Here is a 20,241-nt window from a genome sequence, read left to right as displayed (position 1 = left end):
AATAGTTTTGGCAAAAAAGTTAGATCTAAGTGATTGATAGCCAAACTGAGTTCTCCAATCGTAATATATATCTCTTATTTTGATCTTGACCTCCTGTCCGCGAATCCGATCGGATGATTTTCCGATTTCCCGCCGACAGACCGAATTCGCGTCCCATACTTCTTCACAAATTTGTACTACCCCGGAGAATCTAGTAGTCATGTCCTTAGTTATCTTCAAGGATATCAATACCCCAGATTTTCTCCGGGATTCGTCTCGCCGAAACCCCGGTTGAGTACTATTTGAGCATTGCATATATCGAATATGTAGAACCAACAGCTGCTCGATTTTCGACTTTTATAAATTTGCCTTCTCATCCCCGAAAGATTATAATATCTTCTCAGTGGTTGTGCTATTTTTAAAATGTCTTCCAATAAGAACAAATCTTCCACGATGCAAGAGGTTGAAGATACCCCATCTGGTGAAATCGTATCCAGAAATCGATTAATGGAAAAAATCGCCGCATGGTCTCCAGTAGAGAGAGAAGAGAAAGAAAGAAAACTTATTCGGAAAATTGATCTAAGATTACTACCAATACTTGTAAGTTCAGGCTATCTGAATTAGCCAAAGGATAGGAGAGGAGTAACAAGTCGCATTATAGATTGTCATGTACATTATGAACTACATCGACAGAAACGCTCTTCCTCAAGCCAGAATTCAAGGTCTTGTCAAAGACATCGGGTTGAAAGGTGTCGAGTATAACATTGTTCTTTCTCTTACCTTCATTGGCTACATTCTTATGCAAATTCCAAGCAACATGCTTCTGGGAAAATTTCGACCAAGTCGTTATCTTTCTATGGTTATGATACTTTGGGGAATTGTAAGTGGCTGCTCTGGTGCTGTTCAGAATTTTGGGGGCATAGCGGCATGTCGATTTTTTCTCGGTATTACTGAGGCCCCTTTCTTCGCCGGGGTTGCCTTTTTATTCAGTGGCTGGTACACTAGAAAGGAGTTAGGAAAGCGCTTAGGACTTTTCTTCTGTGGTGCAATGATTTCTGGAGCATTTGGCGGGCTTTTTGCGGCTGGAATAGCAGCAGGATTCAAGCATAACCACATACATAGTTGGAGGTATGTGACCCGGGACTTACGTTTCAGAGAAGTACTGATAAGTTTTCAGATGGCTCTTCATTATAGAGGGTGCTGCAACGGTAGCTTTTGCAGTAGCGACGGCGTTCATCATTCCCGACTGGCCAACTACAACGAAGTGGCTAAACGAAGAAGAGAAAATGCTCGGAATGATTCGGCTTATTGAAGACGTGGGAGATGAGGAGACCGAGATAAAGACATTTGCTGCATTTAAAATGGCATTGACAGACTATCGTGTATGGCTCTGCATTGTTGGTCAGGTAACAGTACCTAGCAAAACGATACCTCAGCAGCCTTGTGTCTGACAAATTGCAGATGGGTGTGCAGGCGGTCGCGTCTTTGACCAACTTTCTGCCGTCTCTTGTCGCAACCTTCGGATTCTCCACTGTGCATACTCTCTTGCTTACTGCACCGGTAAGGATACATCTAGTTGCTTATAAAATTAATACAGTCAGCTGACACTAGTAGCCATACCTCTTCACAGCGATTTTCTGCCTCTGCAGCTCATATCTTTCAGATAGAACATCAAGACGTTCACCTTTCATCATGGCTCCGATTGCTGTGGCTGCAGTTGGCATTATAATCACCCTAGTAACGACCAACACTGCGGCACGATATTTCTCCCTTTTTCTCATGTTGCCTGGTTCCTACGGTTGCTTCCAAATATCAAATGCGTGGATGGCCAATATTGGTGCGCGACCCCAAAAGAAGCGTGCCGTTGCGCTTGCAATGAACAATGCATTTGGCAACACGGCCCTTGTGTGGACTCCTTATCTTTATCCGTCTACAGCAGCTCCTAAATACACTGTTGGTAGGTTTCTGAGGCTTCTTTCGACACCTTTGAGAGTAAACTGACAAAACACTAAGCGTGGTCGGTTAATCTTGCACTCTGCGTCGTTGTTTTCGTTTCCACGTATATACTTAGCTTCTGTCTGAGGAGAGACAATAAGAAAATGGATCAGATAGAAGCTGCCGAATTCGTTCCCCGAGACGCTGCAGGGGAAAAGAACGGGATTAATACGCGCTACGAGCATGCAAGAAGCTCCGGTTTTGCTGCTCGTTATGACATCTAGGACCATGGATTTCAATCGAATAATGCCATAATATAGTCCACCGGTGTTTTGTCAATGTAACGAGAGGTTGAAGAACTATCTATGCACATACTGAATCACGATTTGATCAGTCGTATTTGCTGGTGTTGAAAGATTCATTTTTTTTGTTCTCAAGAGCTGTCTTTCATAGTGGCTGCTTGATCCCTTTCGGATAAATTTTAACTTGGTTAACTTAGCGGAAAATGCACGGCCTGATTTAAAGCAAAATAATCCAACATTAATACTCCGTGTAGCAGGGATGAAATAATTGACAGTCTGGTCCTGAGTGCTGTGGCTGACGAACAGCGAATACCGTTGCACGATATTTCTGACCATTGTGAGTCAGCTTTATCCGATTTTGCTGGTTGAAGGCCACAACACCGCCGACAAATTCGGCGCTTGCGGATCAGTCCTCGGTTAAAATACCGATTTCCCGGTGTATAACTTACTCAATATGGACAAGTTCGTATGCGAACTTGCTCTTAAGATTGCCACTCACAAACCCCAGAGCCAGCTATGCGGTTCATAATATCCGGGTATTGAAGCGGCCGGTATATGTGCTGCGCAACCGACGTCAAGTCGTTCAATCGAGCCATGTCACCGCGATGCAGCCGGACTATCCAGCGATTTGTGCACGCGTAGATTCGTTCAATGCGCAAAATGAAGTTGGTCAAATTGCGACACTAGAAATGGCTGAACAGGAGTTTCGATCTAGCCAGCCTAGCAGCGCAGGTGGAAAATCCACGTCTGGACCTGGTCGGAAGTCAAAGGCCTGTATGTGCAACGAACAAATTCATCCTGAGTAAGATGTTACACAGCAGGCTGATCAAATTGTTCAGGTCAGAACTGCAGGCGGCTGAAAATGAAGTGTGAAACCACGTTAGGAAATACAAAATGTACGCGTTGTGTTCGAAGGCACTTAGACTGCATTCAAAATCGGGGGTCATGGCAACCTCGAGAGCAGTTGCTGAGCCAACATTACGAGTTTGGTTTCCCCCGGTCAAGCATTGTGTAGACGCTCACGTAGTTTAGAGCAAGGATTGATCTTATGTACGATCAAATCCAGCAACTGCAACAAACTTTAAACACATTTACGGAGCAACTTACCGCAAACGATCCGTCCACTATGCAAACGAGAGCAGTCAGTGTTGTCGCACAAGCAACAAGCCCACTATCTTTACATTCAGAACGTGTTGCTTTGAATGGTCCTCTTACTTCAATGAGCAATGCTTCCGAATCTGTTCATTCGACCAAGACAGCAGAAAACACTAGAATGGATATGACCCGCGAGAACAGCCCAGAAATGACGACGAGGGAAGATCAACAAGATCCCGTATCGCTTACAGAACCAATGGGATCTTTGTACGAAGTAACAAGGCTTCGAAATATACGCAGCAACCAATCGAAGACCTACAGATCTGAAACACGAGATGAGAGCGAGCCAAGTGACTTCATTAGCAGAGGTCTATTAAGCGAGTCCGAAGCGTATGAGCTGTACAAAATTTTTCATGCATCTCTAAACCATTACTTGTGGGTAGGGCTTGAGGAGATTCACGCAGATTTCGCATCGGTGCGCAGATCGAGTCCGCTTCTTACAGCCACTATTCTTACTGTGACGGCATTGCATGTCCCGACAAGTACAGAGACATTTGATAAATGCTACAAAGAATTCCTTGAGTTAGTTTCCTCGAGTATGTTCTCACGATATCATGCCATAGACGACGTTAGAGCGCTTGTAATTGCTGCATTTTGGCTTTCGGATGTATCTTGGAAGCTGTCAGGCCATGCAATACGTATAGCTACAGAGCTAAATATTCACCAGTCATTCTACAAAGCGTTGGAAGGAGATCGCGAGCATTTTCTAAGAGCTAGGTTATGGTACATGCTCTATGTATGTGATCATCACTTCAGTAAGCTGATCAGTCCCAATTTTTGAGAGTCCCCAGCTAACATTGATGTGAAGGTATTGCTTACGGACGGCCGCCCATGATAAGTGAGAGTCCACAGATTCGTCAGATCGACCAATTCCTACAGAATCCACATGCCAATGCCCTTGATGAGCGTATTCTTTCTCAAGTAGCACTCATGCATATCCTAACAAGAGTTCACGATAGCTTTGCTGAGCGCAGATTGCCACAGCAACATGATGCTAGTAGAGCTTTGCTATCAGAAGAGGATTTTCCACTAATGAGGAGTTTCAATCTCGAGATTGATCAATGGAGAATCAAATGGCACTCCATGCAAAGTATGCATGAATCTTGGATTACAAAAGAATGAACTAATCGCTAAAAGGGAATAACACATACATTGGAACTTTTCCTCCCAAAGGCATTCTTCTCTACTCATATTTTGCTAAACTTCAATTAAACGCATTTGCGATCAGAGGTATCGGGATTGGACATGGACGGCTTTCAACGGAACGGAAAGAATTCGCCAATATGGCCATATCTGCTGCCGCGAGTATCTTGACATTTGTGCTTGAGGAAGAAGATCTGCGAAGAGCACTTGTTGGTACTCCATTGCAAGTTATTTGTCTGGTTCTTATATTTAACTTCAACCCACTAACCAGTTTATAGATATGTTCATACGATGATCGCCTTCGCGTCTGTTTTCCTATTGAAAGTGACAACGAAGTGGAATAAGGCTCTCGGTCTCAATGTTGAGCAAGCATTCGTTTGGAGTCTGATAGAGAGAATGATACAGCTTTTAAAAGAGTCAGTGACATCGTCACGCCACCTACTATACCATATTGCGGCAGGCTTGGAAAAGATGCTGGCACAACACGACCTCTCACAGCAGCCGATAAATTCGGGAGAGCACGCCTCCAATAGCGAAGCCCGGCTGGTTAGTCGAGAGCATCATAATTTAACTACTATTCATCATTTTTCTTCGGACCAAACATCAGGGCCAATTTGGAATTCACCTTCCTCCAGACTGATTTTAAATGAGAGTGGAAGGCCAACTGAAAGTAATTTGAATGACCTCACCATCATGAATAATGACATGATCTGGGAGTCTTTTGGTGGTGAATCGGTACAAGACATATATAATTTACTGAGCAGTCAGTTTTCTTACTAGAAAATTGTAGCTTTATTACCTTCCTAGCGAATAATATGAGTCTATCTATCGGAGCGAGGATCGAATCGTCGAACTATGTCGAGCAGTGTGTCGTTGTTTCCAACATTTCCGGGAAAAACGATATAAGGCATGCCTGGCCATTTGCTATTCGGTTCGTCACACTGCCACATAGGCACTCCTGGAGCAGCCTGACCAATGACCACGGCGCGGCGCATTCGTAGACCCTTTGTCGCACAGTCCGAGGAAGTTATGCCACCCTAAAGTATTAATCAGCCACCATTGAAAGCAAAGTCTCTTGTGAAAGGAAGCGAAACGGAAGATTGCATTACCTTCGCAATAAGATATCTCGGCCTGGTTTCGAGCTTTTTGATAAATAGCACCAACGAGCTTGCAACCCTTGCACCAATATCCAAACTCGTCTTCTCATCCGAACCTCTGATAAGCTTCCTGCTTGTCATTATAAGTACGTCTTGAGCACGTTTTAACTCGTCTCGTGCCTTATCTAACACTTCTCTAAGGACCAATTCTGCTTCCTCTCGTGAGGCGAGAAGCTTTTCTACGTTGAGGACAACTTTAGTTAGCTTCGCTCCTCGCCCAGTGGTAAGAGATTCAAGCTGAGCGGTAGTCTTCGGAACATAGCTTCCAGCGACGATTAAGCCGCCAGTAGCGTCTGAAAGTGACAGTGTAGATGCTGAAATAGGTGGAATAGGCAATATACCCAGACGCGCCGAGACAAACGCTGCTCCTGTCCTGAATAAAAAGCGCCTGCCTTTTGGAGCTGCTTTTTGTATGTTATCACTGTACCCTGCAAAGATTCTAGATTTGAGCAATTACCATTTAGCAAACCAACGACTACAATGTCGACATCTTCCTCAGCAGCGGCATTGACAACAATAACTGAACCTTTTGCGCAGTCTGTGAGAACTTTACATACTTGAGCCGGACCACCCTTCCTAATATCCTCCAGAGACAACGACAGCACATTTGCTCTTGGAATTGTCTCTCTGCTCTTTTCAACGACCCAATCTTTTAAATTGGAACTTCTGTATCCGAACGAGGCGTCTTTTGCAAATGCTGTGTCTCCTACTGGGACAAGAATTTCACCTTCGGCAACATAATGCACATCGCCAATGGTATATCTACCTCCTTGCAGGAAGAAAGGACACAAAATCCATGCGTCAGGCGCTCCGAGTATGGCATCAACGGCTAACGGCTCCGTCGGAAAATGGCCGCGTAATGTAGAGTCTCCACGAAGTACGACCTCAAACGTAACTCCAACTTGCTTCGCTGCCGTTTTTAGATTATAGCAGATAGTGGTGATCAGTTCATAAGCTTCTGGTGGGTGTAATGCGCGTGAATTCGTCAGAATGAAAAAGCCACCTCCACGTCGAATTCGGCTAAATTCGACCGCAAGAGTTTCCACATTCCATTCCATCAGGACAATAATGTCGTGGCATGTTTGTGTACCGGTGGGATCATCGTCAAGAACGACAAGTATTGGCAACTCTTTGGACGAAGTGGCTATCAGCTCCCTGGTTTTGGTGCGGTAGTCAGTAGATAGTAACGGTGGAAGAGATGATAACATTTCCTTCAGGTTCACATTCCCGAGCATTTTGGTGGCCATTGTGTTTTTCCCTGCTTCTTTTGTATTAATTCCCGTAGCCATGCATGCGATTTTAACTTTTTTTCCTGAATATGCTAGCAAAGATGAGCGGAGCGACCCATGATAATACTGCAAAAGCCGACGCTATATGGATATATACTATTTCCCGATTTTCCGGTGGCCTTTTCTTCATTTCCTTTGACCCCATGTTGGCTGCGTGAAGATCATATGTTGAACAACGTAAAATAGTATGGCTACGACCGGTATACGAGGCTAATTACCGGCTTCACCTAGGAAGCAATTATTTGTTTTGGCCGAGTAGGGAGGCTCTTCTCGTTCCCAATTATCTCATGCCGTGCAAATGCTCAATTTGTAGGCAGTAATCATTACCTCTATCCAATCAATACTCGCTTGAATTGAATCCAATTGAAAGAAAATGGGAGCAACTGTTCATGGAATGACCTAAATCAAAAACTCGATGAGCCAACACCAAATTCATGTTATGATCAATTTTCAAGTGTTTCTACTTCCTGTCCGTCATGCGCAGCACCAAACTATTAAATAACATAACCTAGTTTGAGTAATCTAGAAATAAGGTCTAATACGAACAAAAAATTAGCAATTTTCAAAATGAAAAGTTTTTCCCCAGTTATCGACTGCTTAGTTAGTTTATGATATCAAATTAAAATTATTCACTAAGTGACATCATGTTTCTTAATGTGCACAAACTTTATACTAGAAGTAATAAGGCGAATGATATCAACCTGAACAAGGCATCTACAATGCACAAAAGCAAAGAATATTTTTGCACAATTGCTTACTTGTATTTTATCCAATACAACTTTACAGAAAGTACTCCAATATCCGTATGCGAAAAGAAACCCTAGTAGATCAGAGGAAGATATATAAGAAAGGATTAAAATGATCGTGCTGAATTAGTACAAAGAACGAATGTAAACATAGGTCGAAGAGAGGAGCACTGTACTGGGGCACGCGTTACAGGATGTTGACGCACGGAAATGATGGTACAGAATGAGAAGTACGAGGCCATTTGCTATCAAGAGTTAATAGAATAGGGCATTACCGAAGTTAAACTTAATTGGATATAGATATGAGAGACGATGAAACGGGGGTGTAGGGAGCAAGAGAGGAAAGAGAGACTTTTCCTTCACTTCACTTTGCTGTTTCTCACTTTCTTTATCCTGCTTTGCTTTCGTTCTGCTTTGATTCCCCCTTGCTCCGACTTATTCTTTTCTGTCCCAGTCTTGTTAATACTATTTGTCTATCTATTAAGCCATACTGGATGCTTTTCACATCTGAAAACTAGGAATAAGCACTTTCCATTCTTTTTCCTAGCTATAGCCTCATTCCTCTTGCCTAGGATAGAATCTCTTCTCTGTCTCCTTATCTCAGTAGCGGCCTTGACATCAGGTGTCACCGGCTCCAATAAGTGCTCAGCCCTAGAACATACACGATACGCACAACGGTAGCTGATGTATGAGTTGAGCTTCAGAGGAGCCTCTGATCAATGTATTATTGCAAAATTGAACTCCTCATGTCACCCGTGTGAGTCTATAGTGGCTAGATATGATAAGAAGCAGCGAAAGATGTAGGGAGATTTGATGAATTACGAATAAATATTCTTATGACAGCTGCTTCAGCTACTTTAACGAATATATTTAGCAGCGTAAGCTTGTGTATTTTAGGTTTTGAGCGTTTGACTTGAAACAATTGTTCTAGTATTATTCAAATATTGTATCATCTGATGCCATAACGTGAAAATATGGCTGATAATGGTGTCTGCAAGATAAATGATCCAACGCAGCGCAGCCGTTTTGCACTTTGAGGTACTGGTACTTGCCAGTGATTCTAAGAAATGAGAAGTTGAGTTCACACACACTGAATACCTCCAGCAAAAACAAGATAGTGTATACAATGAGGGCGACGCTATGAGGCTTCCAATTGAGAAGCATTATCAACCCCCCAAAAATGAAATCCAATCAAAATCGCTGATTCCGTTTTCTACAATGCGAAGCTCTTCATCGCTTTGGAAGTGTTCTCTTGATAAAATATATGGCACTCCAAATCAATGAAATCTTTGAATGGACTTTACACGTGCATACCTCTGCAAACAGTGTCACGCTGAGTAAAAGTGATGTCCGAGGGTGTAATAGCCTACTATTTAGAACGGTCTCTGACTTGGATAATACTCGTGGGTCTTGTTTGACCAGCTATGAGTCTTACAGCTCGTATCAGAGCAAAGGGCATTGGCAGACGTCAATTTGCAGGCATGCAAAATGCAATAGAGGTAAACCAAAGTAATTGGCAGCCGAAATGCTGCTGTGAAAGAATTGCTTCATTCGAATGCACTATAAACACTTGGCACTATGTCTTCTTTTCTATTAGAACACTTAGACCATGTTTGGTAGCCTTTACAGAAATATTCGATCAAGAGAGCACCCAGAAATACATGTCGTCGTGAAGCAGGCCAAATTACGGAGAGACAGATAGGCAGAAAGAAGTACCAAAATCACCGCGATCAGTTCAATAAATATTTTTACTGCCCTGACCAGTCAAGCATCGACATCCTGCGCAGAAATGCTTGCAGGCAGGAACAGTTACATGTACTCGATAACAAGGCTGCTCTCCTATGTTGCCTCGTAAATGCCACATGAACTCGTCGATTCGAACAATTTCGGGTTAAGATATGTCTTGTAATCATAGTTTTGCAAATCCTTCTCTTTTGACATAGTTTTCAGCTATGTAGCCGAATGCTACCGGATTGACCAGACCGTTGTTGAATCCGATCATGGGGAATGGAGGTTTTCGAAGAGCTGGGGTGAAAAAGACGGGATGACACTTTGCGGGATCGAATGGCTGGAATGCTGTCCGGAGGGTCAGTGCAGGCGGCATCGCCTCAATCTGACTTTTGGGTTTGTGGTCGTGGGAGGTGGGAGGAGGCGTTATATTGCCCGTATGGCGACGCTGTGTAGCGCTTAAAGGGTTGGAGATAGGACGTGGATTTTGGACAACCTGTCGACCGTCAAAAATAGATCAAATAACCGCACCAGCAGGCTATCTTACCTGGGGCCGGTGTGGTTGCAAAGCCTGTATCATAGTTGTTAAGGCTCACATGCTGCATACAGCTGATGGATGTTTTCGTCTCTGCGGTAGCATGTCAGCTACTCCACCACACAACCGAGGCACTAGACCGAATGACGTTGCTGCTTGAAATGAGCAGTCGGAACCAGAGGGCTCGATTCAGGATCCAACAATTGTTCTGTAAGTTACTGCGCTGTTCATCGAACTACGCAGCTCCCACCAATACCTGGGCCTGACAGTTGGAAGCTAGCACGTGGTAGAACTGTATTCTGCCTCAGGCAGAATGGCAACCATGCTAAGCGCGTTGGAAAAGACCTTCAATTGTTTCTCATAGACGACCCTCTGAGCGCGTATGTTGCTGCAAGGCCGGAAGCGGGATGCAGAGAACTTTGGCGCTGCGAGTTGCACAATCAATCGCCAAAAATGACAGGCCACCTGTAATACGCATCGCCAATGGCACATTCTACCATAGCCATCCTTCTGCAGGACAATCGCTGAATGCCATCAGCAATGAAAGCCAAACGTTGTTTCCTGGATTGAGCTTCACCCTTCCGGCCTTCACTTCACCCGTGGAAAAATGGAGTGTTTTAAGCAAGAGTTCGGCCGCGCGCACTGCCTTGCTGCACGTTTTACGAGGGCAGTATATATGCATACCACCGACAGCCCGATCATATCCCTATCTTGCGACGGATGAGGTTGCACAAAAGGATCCTCGACTACGAAGTGCGCATAATGCTATACAATACGTTGGATTTGATGCTGAGCGGGGCCAGTCCAGTGGTAGTGGAATGCGTGGTGCGTACCTGTCAGCGCGGTACGAGAGCCTACGAGAGGAAACCGATTTTTCCCTACTGGACTTTTTGATGGGAAATACGGAGCTGAACCCAGACGAGAGATTGGCAAGACATCCGGACCCACGTCTTCTGGAGAGGATCATGAAAGATCTGAAGCTGCAGGAATTGGCTGATATGCCGGTTACCCATTTAAGCAATGGCCAGACTAGACGTGCGAAAATCGCAAAAGCTTTATTGAGCGGACCTGAAGTGCTGCTACTGGATGGCCCCTTCATGGGCCTGGATCCGCCAACTCTTAAGCACCTGTCACAGATGTTGGGCGACTTGGCGGAAGCACAATCTCCGAGACTCATTTTATCGCTAAAACCTGATGAGCATATCCCGGACTGGATCACACACATGGCATTCGTCACACAGAGATACGAGCTGGCGGCGTCTGGAAGGCGGAATGACGTTATACGCTTCATTCACAACAGATCAAAAGAGCTGAGATTGGCGAATAAGGTGACCGCATCGAGTCCCTTGGACGAGGAATGTGTCGAATATGCCGAAGTTTCACGTCATCTTTGGGCGCACACCCCTTCCAATACCATTTTTTCAGATCGTCGCGAGGAATTAGCTTATCACCGAGAGTATAGAGAGCTCATGAAAGAATACAAAGAAGGCGAGAAGAAGGTTAAAAGGAACATTGGGATCGAAGTAATCTCGAGAGACGGTTTTCGTATGGACACACCAACACCTCCCCCAGGAGATACCGTGATCGATATGGAGGGGGTGAAAGTCCAATATGGTGAAAAAATTGTCCTCGGAAATTGGAGTCAAGGTGCCGAGGGAGACAAAAAGGACGGATTATACTGGAAGGTCCGACAGGGTCAACGATGGGGTGTCTTTGGTCCAAACGGCTCGGGCAAGACGACGCTGATATCACTAATTACATCGGATCATCCACAGACCTATTCTCTTCCGATCAAGCTCTTCGGACGTACACGTTTGCCTCAGCCAGGCGAACCTGGAATAAGCATATTTGACCTGCAAAAGCGGATTGGTCATTCTAGCCCTGAAGTTCACGTCTTTTTCCCTAAACATCTTTCTCTCCGGAGAACAATCGAGTCTGCATGGGCAGAAACTCCACTCACGAAACCAAAGCTGACATTCGATCTGGACGATAAAGTCAACGCCGCACTCATGTGGTTTCGAGGCGAACTTGTACCGTCGTTAGGGCCTCCCAGTTGGATGAAGACGGAGATGGAACGTGCTGTTCAAGGCGTCGATAGCGGGTTCTTTGAGCCAAACGGCGAGCCGCGAGTACCCGAAAGAGCAAGATACCATCTACGGCGTTCGAGTGAAGCAATCATGCAAGAACTACAGAAGATGGAAGACGAAGACTGGGCTGACAAAATCAAATTTGGCGAGCTCAGCTTCTCTGCACAGCGAGTGGCTCTTTTCATACGTGCGGTCATCCGAAATCCCGATCTCGTTGTTTTGGACGAAGCATTTAGTGGCATGGACGATTTTGCAAGGGACAAGTGCCATTTATTTTTGAGCCATGGTGAAGAGGCCATATTCCATCTAAAGCGAAAGGGTGAGCGAGCTGATATGCCAAAAATCACGAGAAGCGACTTGAGCAGGCTTGGGATGGCCAAGATTCGAGGCTTACAAAACAGCCAAGCCTTAATCGTGGTGAGTCACAAGAAGGAAGAGGTTCCAGGCTGTGTAAGAGACTGGATTTGCTTGCCGGAAAGCGGGCACGGCGTGCCTCGCTTTGGACATCTCAATGGTCCGCTAGAGCTGGACAGTGTTGGTTGGAAGGAGATATGGGGTGAGAAAGTGGGTAAGCCCTTCTCGCAAACCCTTACACCGGACAAATAAACTCATGTAGGCTAGGTCGAACGCTAGAACGGCGCAAACAAAAACTCGAGGCTCTAAAAGCACTTACTTCTCGCGATGATTGGCCCAAGGAGACGAAGTCTGAGCGGGAGGCTCGTCTTGCACGTATTGACGCTCTTGTGGCCCAGGTCCAGAGCGAGTTCGATGTCAGACTGTCAAAAGTGAGCGCCAAAGAACGAGCGCAGCTTTCCAGCAATGGCCGTGCCATTAGCGTTAAAGAGCCGGAGGTCTTGCGTGAAAGGAAGAGAGTCAGATCACGGCTAGCTCTTGCTGCGGAATTACCGGAAGAGAAAGAGAGGAGACTTCAAAAAGTGCGTATCAGATGGCATGCTCGATCGGCCAGCATGACACCAGAGGAGCGGGTACAATATTCTCGTGAGAGGAATGCAAAGTATCTTGAGGGTCGGCCTGACCGCGTTGAGAGGATTAGGGAGCAAGCGCGCCGAGCAGCCCAACGGCAGCGTGAGAAGCTCACGGATGAAAAACGTCGTGCCAGGAACGAAAAGGCACGAGAAGCCCGGCAGAGAAAATTGGCAAACATGTCAGATGAGGAGAAAGAGGCAATGCGGGAAGCGAGAAGAGCAAGATACAGGAAGTCGTTAGCAGATGTAGACGCGAAGGAGAAACTGCAGTCTGACCAGCGAACTCGGATGAGGCAATGGAGAGCTAAACAGAAGGAAAAGAAGGACGAAAGTAGGAATACACTGCCTACGTGAGCAAGAGCAAACAAACGGCAAAACAAGAGAGGCCTGCATGGACGAACTAGCGCCAGCACTGAGGTGGTTTGTGTAACATGTCGCAGCTCTTTATCAGGATACCCTAAAAGCGAGTGTGCTGTTATTGCATTTCTCATGGCTGCAATCATTCGGCTGATGCCGCGTGCAATAGCTTTTATCATGAAAAAGGTCTAAAGTTTTGCCTGAGTCAACCTCACCAATGACACGGTGCCATACTACTACGAACTTCGCTGCCGAGCCCTACGACGAAAATAGAAACCGAAGGGAAGTGGCCTTGAACCAGTCCACGTCGCCTTCAAATCCCTTCACCAAGCAGCTATTTCCAAATCTGACACACTCGACGAGCTTATCCCCCTTTGGCCATCCATACCTCCATGAGATGACCACGATGTGTATTCCAAAGTGCATTGCAATCTGCAATGCAAACTGCTCGTCCTGCCCAGCAGCGTAGCCAGAGATGAATCCGCGCATGACGTGCAGAGGCGCTTGCGCCTCGTAAAAATGATACACCATCCAGAGCTCAGCGAGACACTGGGCAAGGTCTTGAGAACGGGAACCTAGCTGGGAAACCTCGAAGTCGAGGATGAAGATCTTGTCAACCTCCCCTTCTCGGCTTCGATTCTCTTTTGCAGGAGCTCTGTCGGGGAGGATCATGTTGCCTGTCCAAAAGTCTCCGTGTATGCCACCTTCACGGCGTTGGTACATGGCCCTGACAGCCTTTTCAATCCGCCCCATTTGCTCGTCAGACGGCCAGTCGACCTCGGTAGGGAACTGGGCCATGCTATCTCGGTAGCTACCAATGTAGAGATACTCACGCGGTCCCGCCATGGGGTTGTGTTGAATCTTGTTGCGCACAGCCACGGCTTCCTCGTCGTCTCCGTCAATCCAGCCGTGGAACCAGGAAAGCCATCTTCCTATGGCAGTCCCAAGCTCGGACGCAACCTCGCTCTGGAGGTCAGCTCCGTACTTGGAGAGATACGCTTTCACGGTTGTCGAATTTGGCAGGTCTTCAATAAGCTTCGTGTGCTCAAACGACCCGAGAGCCTTTGGCGACCGAACCAGGAAGCTGTCGGTTCTTGCGGGGGGCTTTGGGGACAGGGTGGATAGCATGAACCATTCGTAGTCTGAGCGTCCTACGTCGAGTTGATAGTCGGCGTTCAAGGCCGCAAAAGGCTCGCTGTGCTTTATGACGATTGTCCCGTTCCCGGATTCAAGGTAGCCTCTATAGGTGAAATTTGCATTGCCACCAGCGATGCGCTCCAGTCGTGAAACCTTCCAGTCCGTTTTCGAAAGCGTGCATTTGATCTTCTCGGCAATGGTGTCGTCCATTGCGTGTGCAGAATCGTGAACGTATTTTGGGAAAAAGAAAAAAGTTTCGTCCTTCGCTCTTCAAGTCCGGAAAGAATTCGCCGCTCTGTGAGTGGTTACCTACTTTGGACACCGGATGACATGTTCCCCGTACGGTCAAGTTTAGCCCTTTGGATCTCGATAAAGAACAAAACACTTTCACCCTTCGTTGTGCCATGGGAATTACCTGGGAAACGGAAAATTTCGCACGACATGGTGGCAGGATGAGTGATCATCTTTTCTTCGTGAGCGCTCACTACGTAAATAGACGTGGGGCAACAGAGTATGATCTGAACACTGCGTGTCGCTTCTCGCAAAGCACCTGTAAAAGACGGGCACTGCACTGAGCCCTTTTCTTGAATGCTTCATCTTGTCTAAATGGCCATCCGAGAGACTTTTGGGACACATCGAAGCCACTCGGAGAACCGTTTGGACCCAAAAAAAAAATCCAACACTTCAATACCTGGCATATGACTACAATCACGTTAAGGAAGACATGTTCGATCCGATTTCACTTGTTGGCCCACGCGATCATAGAAGCCCGACGTCTTGAACTCAGATCGGCTTGCCTTCTGCTCTTGGGCCTCCAAGCTGCGTTCGACCTTGAGCTTCGATCTCACATGATCAAGCGAGGAGAGTTGGACCGCGGACAGCAGTCAACGTTCGGTATCATGAAATTCGGCCCAAGAATGACACGAGATCTCATGCGCCCTGAACTCCTTTGGCGGGTTGAGCGTCTCGTTCCTCTCACACAATGTTTTCGCTAGGAGGCTCGGAACGTGCGGGAGGAAAAAAAAAAGAATGAGAAAATAAAAAAACAGTCCCAGCCTTGTCTTGGTGGGATTTTGGATAGTATTTTCCAAAAAAGTCAACGACTTGGTGTTCGTCATGTTGTGCGTGATCAGTACAACGATGACCAATGTGCAGCCCAGCGTGGGATGAAGCCGTCGTGGTGATGATGTTCTGCTCCGTAAAGCCAATCCGGCCTTGTCGATGACAAAGAAGGCCTTGTTGTCATCTGACAGCAGATGGAAAAGTAAAGGCATGCAGGGTGCCACTCAAAGAATTCTTTTACAAAAAAAACATAAAATAAGAAAAAACACATTCAGTGAAATTTTGTTACGATCTCGACCTTTTCCTAGTCCGATCCTTTTGCTCTACGAATGCAGACCGTTGTAAACCCCCTTGACCGAAAATGTACATGCACCTCGTACATACTTCGGAGAGCTCCACAACCGTATCGTCTGCAAATCAAAACCGTATCGCTTTGTCGGTATGTCTGCTTGAGGAACATGATGTAGATTTGGCAACGAGCATTCCGTGCATGGGGAATGAGCAATCTAAGTTCACTTATTCCCCGCGCATAGGTCTTACGTGCAAGCAACAGCGACCCAAAACGCGATTCCCTGGCCGTATGGCTGACTCCAGCGTCCTCCGTAGGCATATGGGAACGGCGCGACAGATTAGCCTTGTCAAAATCCAGGACAGGTCGATCAATGGCTACTGTTCCTAGATAGATCCTCTTTCGAAATATTAGGGGGGGCAAGTAAGCGCCAACCGTTCCATTTTTTCTTTTTTTTTTCCTTCTCTTTCTCGCCCTCTCAAGACCAGAAACTGAGAGTGTTCAATGTCTGTTCATGTGTGCGGCCGCTTCATCATGCTGCCTACCTGTGTCAACAGTTCTGAGCGTGTGAGGAGGGCACAAACGAGCGACATCCAAACTGCGAAAAGTCTAATGGCCACGCATGTGCCGGATGCTCGGATCTCACGTCCTAGCCATCAGTCTAAAATGTGGCGACGGCAGCAAGCTGGGGTCGTCGTAGTCGCCATCGCTTTCGTCGTCATCAGCTTCGATGATGCCCGCTGCCTGGATCAGCGCCGGGTGTTGGTTGATGCTGCTGCTTTGCAAGTGTGCTCGCTCCTTGTGCTTCCCATCTTGTTCCTGGCCGTCCCTCTCGAGTTGCATCATTTCCCCATCCTCCTCCTCCTCCTTCTTCTCATCCTCCTTCTCATCCTCCTTCTCACCCTCCACTCTCTTGGCATCCGCAGCAGCTTTTCGCGCCAGCTCCTCGAGTTCGCGGTTGCTGATAGCGATGACCTCTTCAAATGCAGCCCTGGCACCGGCCAACTCTTCTCCGCAATCACCGTCCCTTAGAAACTGGTGGGCGCCCTTTTCACAGAATTCCTGGGCTTTGTCCAATGCCGCGTCGGCCTCCTCCCTGGCATCCGTCCGCTTGACGGCAGTGTCTGATTTGACCTCGGCGCCGAGTTGGGCCATTGGTGGCGGTCTCAAACTTGCTAGGCGGCCTGATAAGCGGAGGCTCTCTTCGATGTACGCGTTGAACCTTGGCATACCTGAAGCGCTCCTGACAGTCCTCAACAAGGGGAGGGCGTTTTCACCCGAGAAGGGGGGCTGGTTGGCGGTGTTGTGCATGTTTGCCATGTTTGCGACACGCTCGGCCAAGCGCGACTTTCGGATGTTGTTACGTCCCGTGCTTATGTTGCGGACGATGCGGTCAAAGACGTCCTGCACTTCGCTGTCGTAGTAGACGGTGACGGCGGCGCGAGAGCGGTATTTGTGCGTGCCAGACGCGGCGGAGAGGAGCGAGGCCGTCTTTCGCTTGCGACACGGCGTGATCATCTGGCCGTTTGCGGTATTGGATTGTTGGCCATCGTGCGGCTGCGGGGCCGACGTCAGCTCCAGACCGGTCGAGGGAGTGCTTGTTTCGGGGCGGCTGTGTCGGAGGGATTCGTTGGAAGACGTCTTTTTCACCTTCTGGACCGCGGGCACGGCTACTCTGGCAAGTTCGATCTGACGGCGTTGTATTCTGGCCTGGAGCTCGTCGAGGCTCTTGATCCACAAGGGCGCGTTGTCGGCCAGATACTGCAAACATAAACGAGCATCTGTCATGGCTGGGGGAGGCGCTGGGAGGATGGCAGCGGTGGGAGCGGTGGCAGACGTGAGAGCGGGGGTTCCTGTGTGCAACGGGACGCGGTCGGTGAGCGCAGGACGTCCGTCCGCGAGAGCAAGAGGTTCGCTGCCAGCGCGGCGGGGTGTGAGCAAGTCCTATATGATGGAGCAGCAAGACGGGATGGATTTGGCGAGCCGTTGGAGTTTCGACGGGCGGGTGTAGGCCGCGGGAGCGGGCGCGGGAGCCCTTGGCGCCGATCGGTTGCAAAGTAGGGCGGTGATCGGCTGGACCACAGCGTCCAGGGCGTTCAGTAGCAGGGCTAGGGTAGATTCTGGGCGTCCTTGCAGAGCGTGGGAAACGGAGGGCAGCCCCAGGCTTGAGACAGCAAAGGGGGAAGATGGCGGGAAAAGACAAGTCAGCGAGCAGGAAGAGCGGAAATCACGCGGTCAAGGCAGGCGAAGAGATATCTCATGCGAGAGCTGCGGTCTGAGGGCGAGACAGACAGGGAGAGAGAGAGCGCGAGGGCAGAGAGCGCGGTTGAGCGTGGGGAGGGCGGCCAGCAGAGGGGGCACCGAGTGAGCGGGCCGCAGAAACGATAATAACAAAGCAGGTTGGTGGAGGTGAAGCAAGGACGCAAGCACAGCAAGCAGACAAACCAGTCGATCTGAGGCCCGTCAGGAGCTCAGCTCATCAGTCAACCACGCCGAGCGGACGCCGGTTGGGATGGCGGCTGCAGCAGGGCTGGGTCGAGTTGGCACGAAGATTCGGCCCGCGCAGACGCAAGAGAAGGGATTCACGGCGCTCTTGTGTGCGTCTGTCCCGGCGTGCGTCGACGGCGGCGTTCTGCGCCGGCCTGCGTTGCTTGCGCCCGCACCCGCGCACCGCCAATCGCCGTCGCCGTCCTTCTCTGACGGCCGCGGCGAGCACCACCGCCAGCACCGCCATGTGCGTCTCTGTCGCATGTCCCTCGTCGGCCGGGCATGCTGCACGCCCGCGAAGGATCCACGAAGGATTTGGCATCCGCCCGCTCGTCGCTTGCCCCACGCACGTTACGTGCGTTATTCACACAAGCGCGCACACGCCCACTGACACGCTGGACACGCACGCTCGCTCGCCCACCCGCGCTCTCAATCTCTCTCTCTGTCTCTCGTCGCCGTCGCCGCCCGTCTCTCTCGCCGTCGCCCTCTGTCGCACATGCACAACGCCCCCGCATGTGCGATTCGTGCCGAGCCATGTTGACGCACACGCGCACGCAACGTCGAGGTGCAGGCATCCACCAAGCACGCAACAGTACCTGTCGACCTGCCCGACCTGTCGTGTGGAATGGACGCCTTGACGAAGGAACGCTCGGTCACGCGTGCCAACTTTTGTCCACGTTGCCGTCGCTGAAGAAGCCCATCCACAGCTCTGGAACGCAGGAATTCATGTGCTTGCTCGTTTACTAGCGTCCTCCACCCCGGCCCACGTTTCCGCCCCAGGCTTTGCCGTTGAGCCCCCCCCATGCACCGCGCTTAGAGGCGTCAAGCTCTGCGTTGCGAAATAGGAACTGAGAGAAGTACACGTACAGCGGAGGGGGGTGGGATGGCAACGAAAAAAAGAAAAGAGGCAAGAGAAAGCCGCCGGTTGGCAACACATGAAACCACACACAGCCACCCAACCATCCTTGACCTCTCGCTGCCTCTCAGCATGCGTCGTCTGTCAGAATGCTTGCTTCCGACGTTGCATGCTCGACCACCCCCGGGCCATCGCTGTCGTTGGCAAGTTGCTTAGCTGCCTCAACCTATGTTTACGCAGCAGCAGCGGGGGCAGTAGACTGAACCGGCCTCTCGGTGCTCGAAATTTGCTCTTGCTGCTCCGGAGAAAAGAAGGAGAAACAGAGAATTGAAGAAGGATCATGCTGGTCCTGTCCGCCGAGACTATCTCGTCGTCCACACCGCCCATTTCGTGCCCTCTCTCTCCCCTCAATCTCTGTGGCAATCAAGCCATGACCAGTTTCTTACACGTACGGCGCAGGGTGATGCCCAAGTATCTGGGACGTCGCTGAATCTAGCACACTCTCGCTCGTGCTTTGCACATCCACGCACATACGACTCGTTCTCTCGACACACCGCCGCCCGTTGTCCTTCTGCGCCCGTTTGCTCTAACCCCTTTCTGCCCGTCCCATTTTTTTCTGGACTTGCTCTTCACTTCAGTTACCCGCGATCATATTCCTGTGCGAAAAACCAGTCACAACACACGGCCAGATTCTGCAGAGTCTCTCCCCGCCTCCTCCTCCTCCGCCGCCGCCTCCGCTGCTACTGCTGCTGCTTATTGCTGCTACTGCTTCCTCTTCACAGTTCTTCCGGTGCAGCGTTCCGACCCCGACCCTCGTCCAGCTCGCTGACTCCGCCCGGCCGACGTGTGCTCCCGAGTAGATGGTCGACCACACACGCCATCACAATCCTGAAGCAGCGTGACGGGCAGTTGGTCGGCGACTAGACCCGAGCCGTTGGTGTTTGTGTGTACTCCGTACACTCCTGCACCTCCGTGCGACGACGCCCTCTTCTGAACGCTGTCCATGCACGT

At 48.9% G+C, this 20,241-nt stretch overlaps 6 protein-coding genes across 7 annotated transcripts; 3 read left to right on the top strand and 3 right to left on the bottom strand.

Moving 5' to 3' along the window:
• Positions 1-432: 432 nt before the first annotated feature.
• On the top strand, positions 433-2,198 carry PV09_06813 (uncharacterized protein; the record flags this gene model as incomplete). Its single annotated transcript, XM_016360508.1, has 6 exons — positions 433-579; positions 641-1,107; positions 1,157-1,391; positions 1,453-1,539; positions 1,594-1,936; positions 1,993-2,198. 6 exons carry the CDS (start codon positions 433-435, stop codon positions 2,196-2,198), a joined length of 1,485 nt encoding a protein of 494 aa, XP_016211847.1.
• A 1,291-nt stretch (positions 2,199-3,489) lies between these two features.
• PV09_06812 (uncharacterized protein) lies at positions 3,490-4,792 on the top strand (the record flags this gene model as incomplete). The annotated part of the gene is made up of 3 exons (XM_016360507.1): positions 3,490-4,126; positions 4,180-4,461; positions 4,509-4,792. The coding sequence occupies 3 exons, from the start codon at positions 3,490-3,492 to the stop codon at positions 4,790-4,792; spliced, it is 1,203 nt and encodes a 400-aa protein (XP_016211846.1).
• A 4,424-nt stretch (positions 4,793-9,216) lies between these two features.
• PV09_06811 (uncharacterized protein) lies at positions 9,217-10,185 on the bottom strand. The gene is made up of 2 exons (XM_016360506.1): positions 9,982-10,185; positions 9,217-9,930 (listed from the first exon to the last, which is right to left on the bottom strand). The coding sequence occupies exons 1-2, from the start codon at positions 10,012-10,014 to the stop codon at positions 9,616-9,618; spliced, it is 348 nt and encodes a 115-aa protein (XP_016211845.1). The 5' UTR covers positions 10,015-10,185; the 3' UTR covers positions 9,217-9,615.
• A 153-nt stretch (positions 10,186-10,338) lies between these two features.
• On the top strand, positions 10,339-13,691 carry PV09_06810 (uncharacterized protein). Its single transcript, XM_016360505.1, has 2 exons — positions 10,339-12,624; positions 12,678-13,691. The coding sequence occupies exons 1-2, from the start codon at positions 10,377-10,379 to the stop codon at positions 13,394-13,396; spliced, it is 2,967 nt and encodes a 988-aa protein (XP_016211844.1). The 5' UTR covers positions 10,339-10,376; the 3' UTR covers positions 13,397-13,691.
• Positions 13,464-14,797, bottom strand: PV09_06809 (uncharacterized protein). Its single transcript, XM_016360504.1, has one exon. It carries the CDS (start codon positions 14,744-14,746, stop codon positions 13,658-13,660), a length of 1,089 nt encoding a protein of 362 aa, XP_016211843.1. The 5' UTR covers positions 14,747-14,797; the 3' UTR covers positions 13,464-13,657.
• A 779-nt stretch (positions 14,798-15,576) lies between these two features.
• PV09_06808 lies at positions 15,577-18,275 on the bottom strand. 2 transcript variants are annotated; one of them, XM_016360503.1, is made up of 2 exons: positions 17,120-18,275; positions 15,577-17,062 (listed from the first exon to the last, which is right to left on the bottom strand). In XM_016360503.1, exons 1-2 carry the CDS (start codon positions 17,673-17,675, stop codon positions 16,530-16,532), a joined length of 1,089 nt encoding a protein of 362 aa, XP_016211842.1. In that variant the 5' UTR covers positions 17,676-18,275; the 3' UTR covers positions 15,577-16,529. The 2 variants fall into 2 exon arrangements, with proteins under 2 accessions (XP_016211842.1, XP_016211841.1); XM_016360502.1 differs by having other exon boundaries at positions 15,577-18,275.
• Positions 18,276-20,241: the final 1,966 nt, after the last annotated feature.

Source organism: Verruconis gallopava (genome assembly GCF_000836295.1).
Source record: "Verruconis gallopava strain CBS 43764 unplaced genomic scaffold supercont1.24, whole genome shotgun sequence".
Classification (NCBI taxonomy): Eukaryota; Fungi; Ascomycota; class Dothideomycetes; order Venturiales; family Sympoventuriaceae; genus Verruconis; species Verruconis gallopava.
The sequence above is the reverse complement of the archived record's forward strand: the minus strand, read 5'-3'. Positions and strand labels throughout refer to the sequence as shown.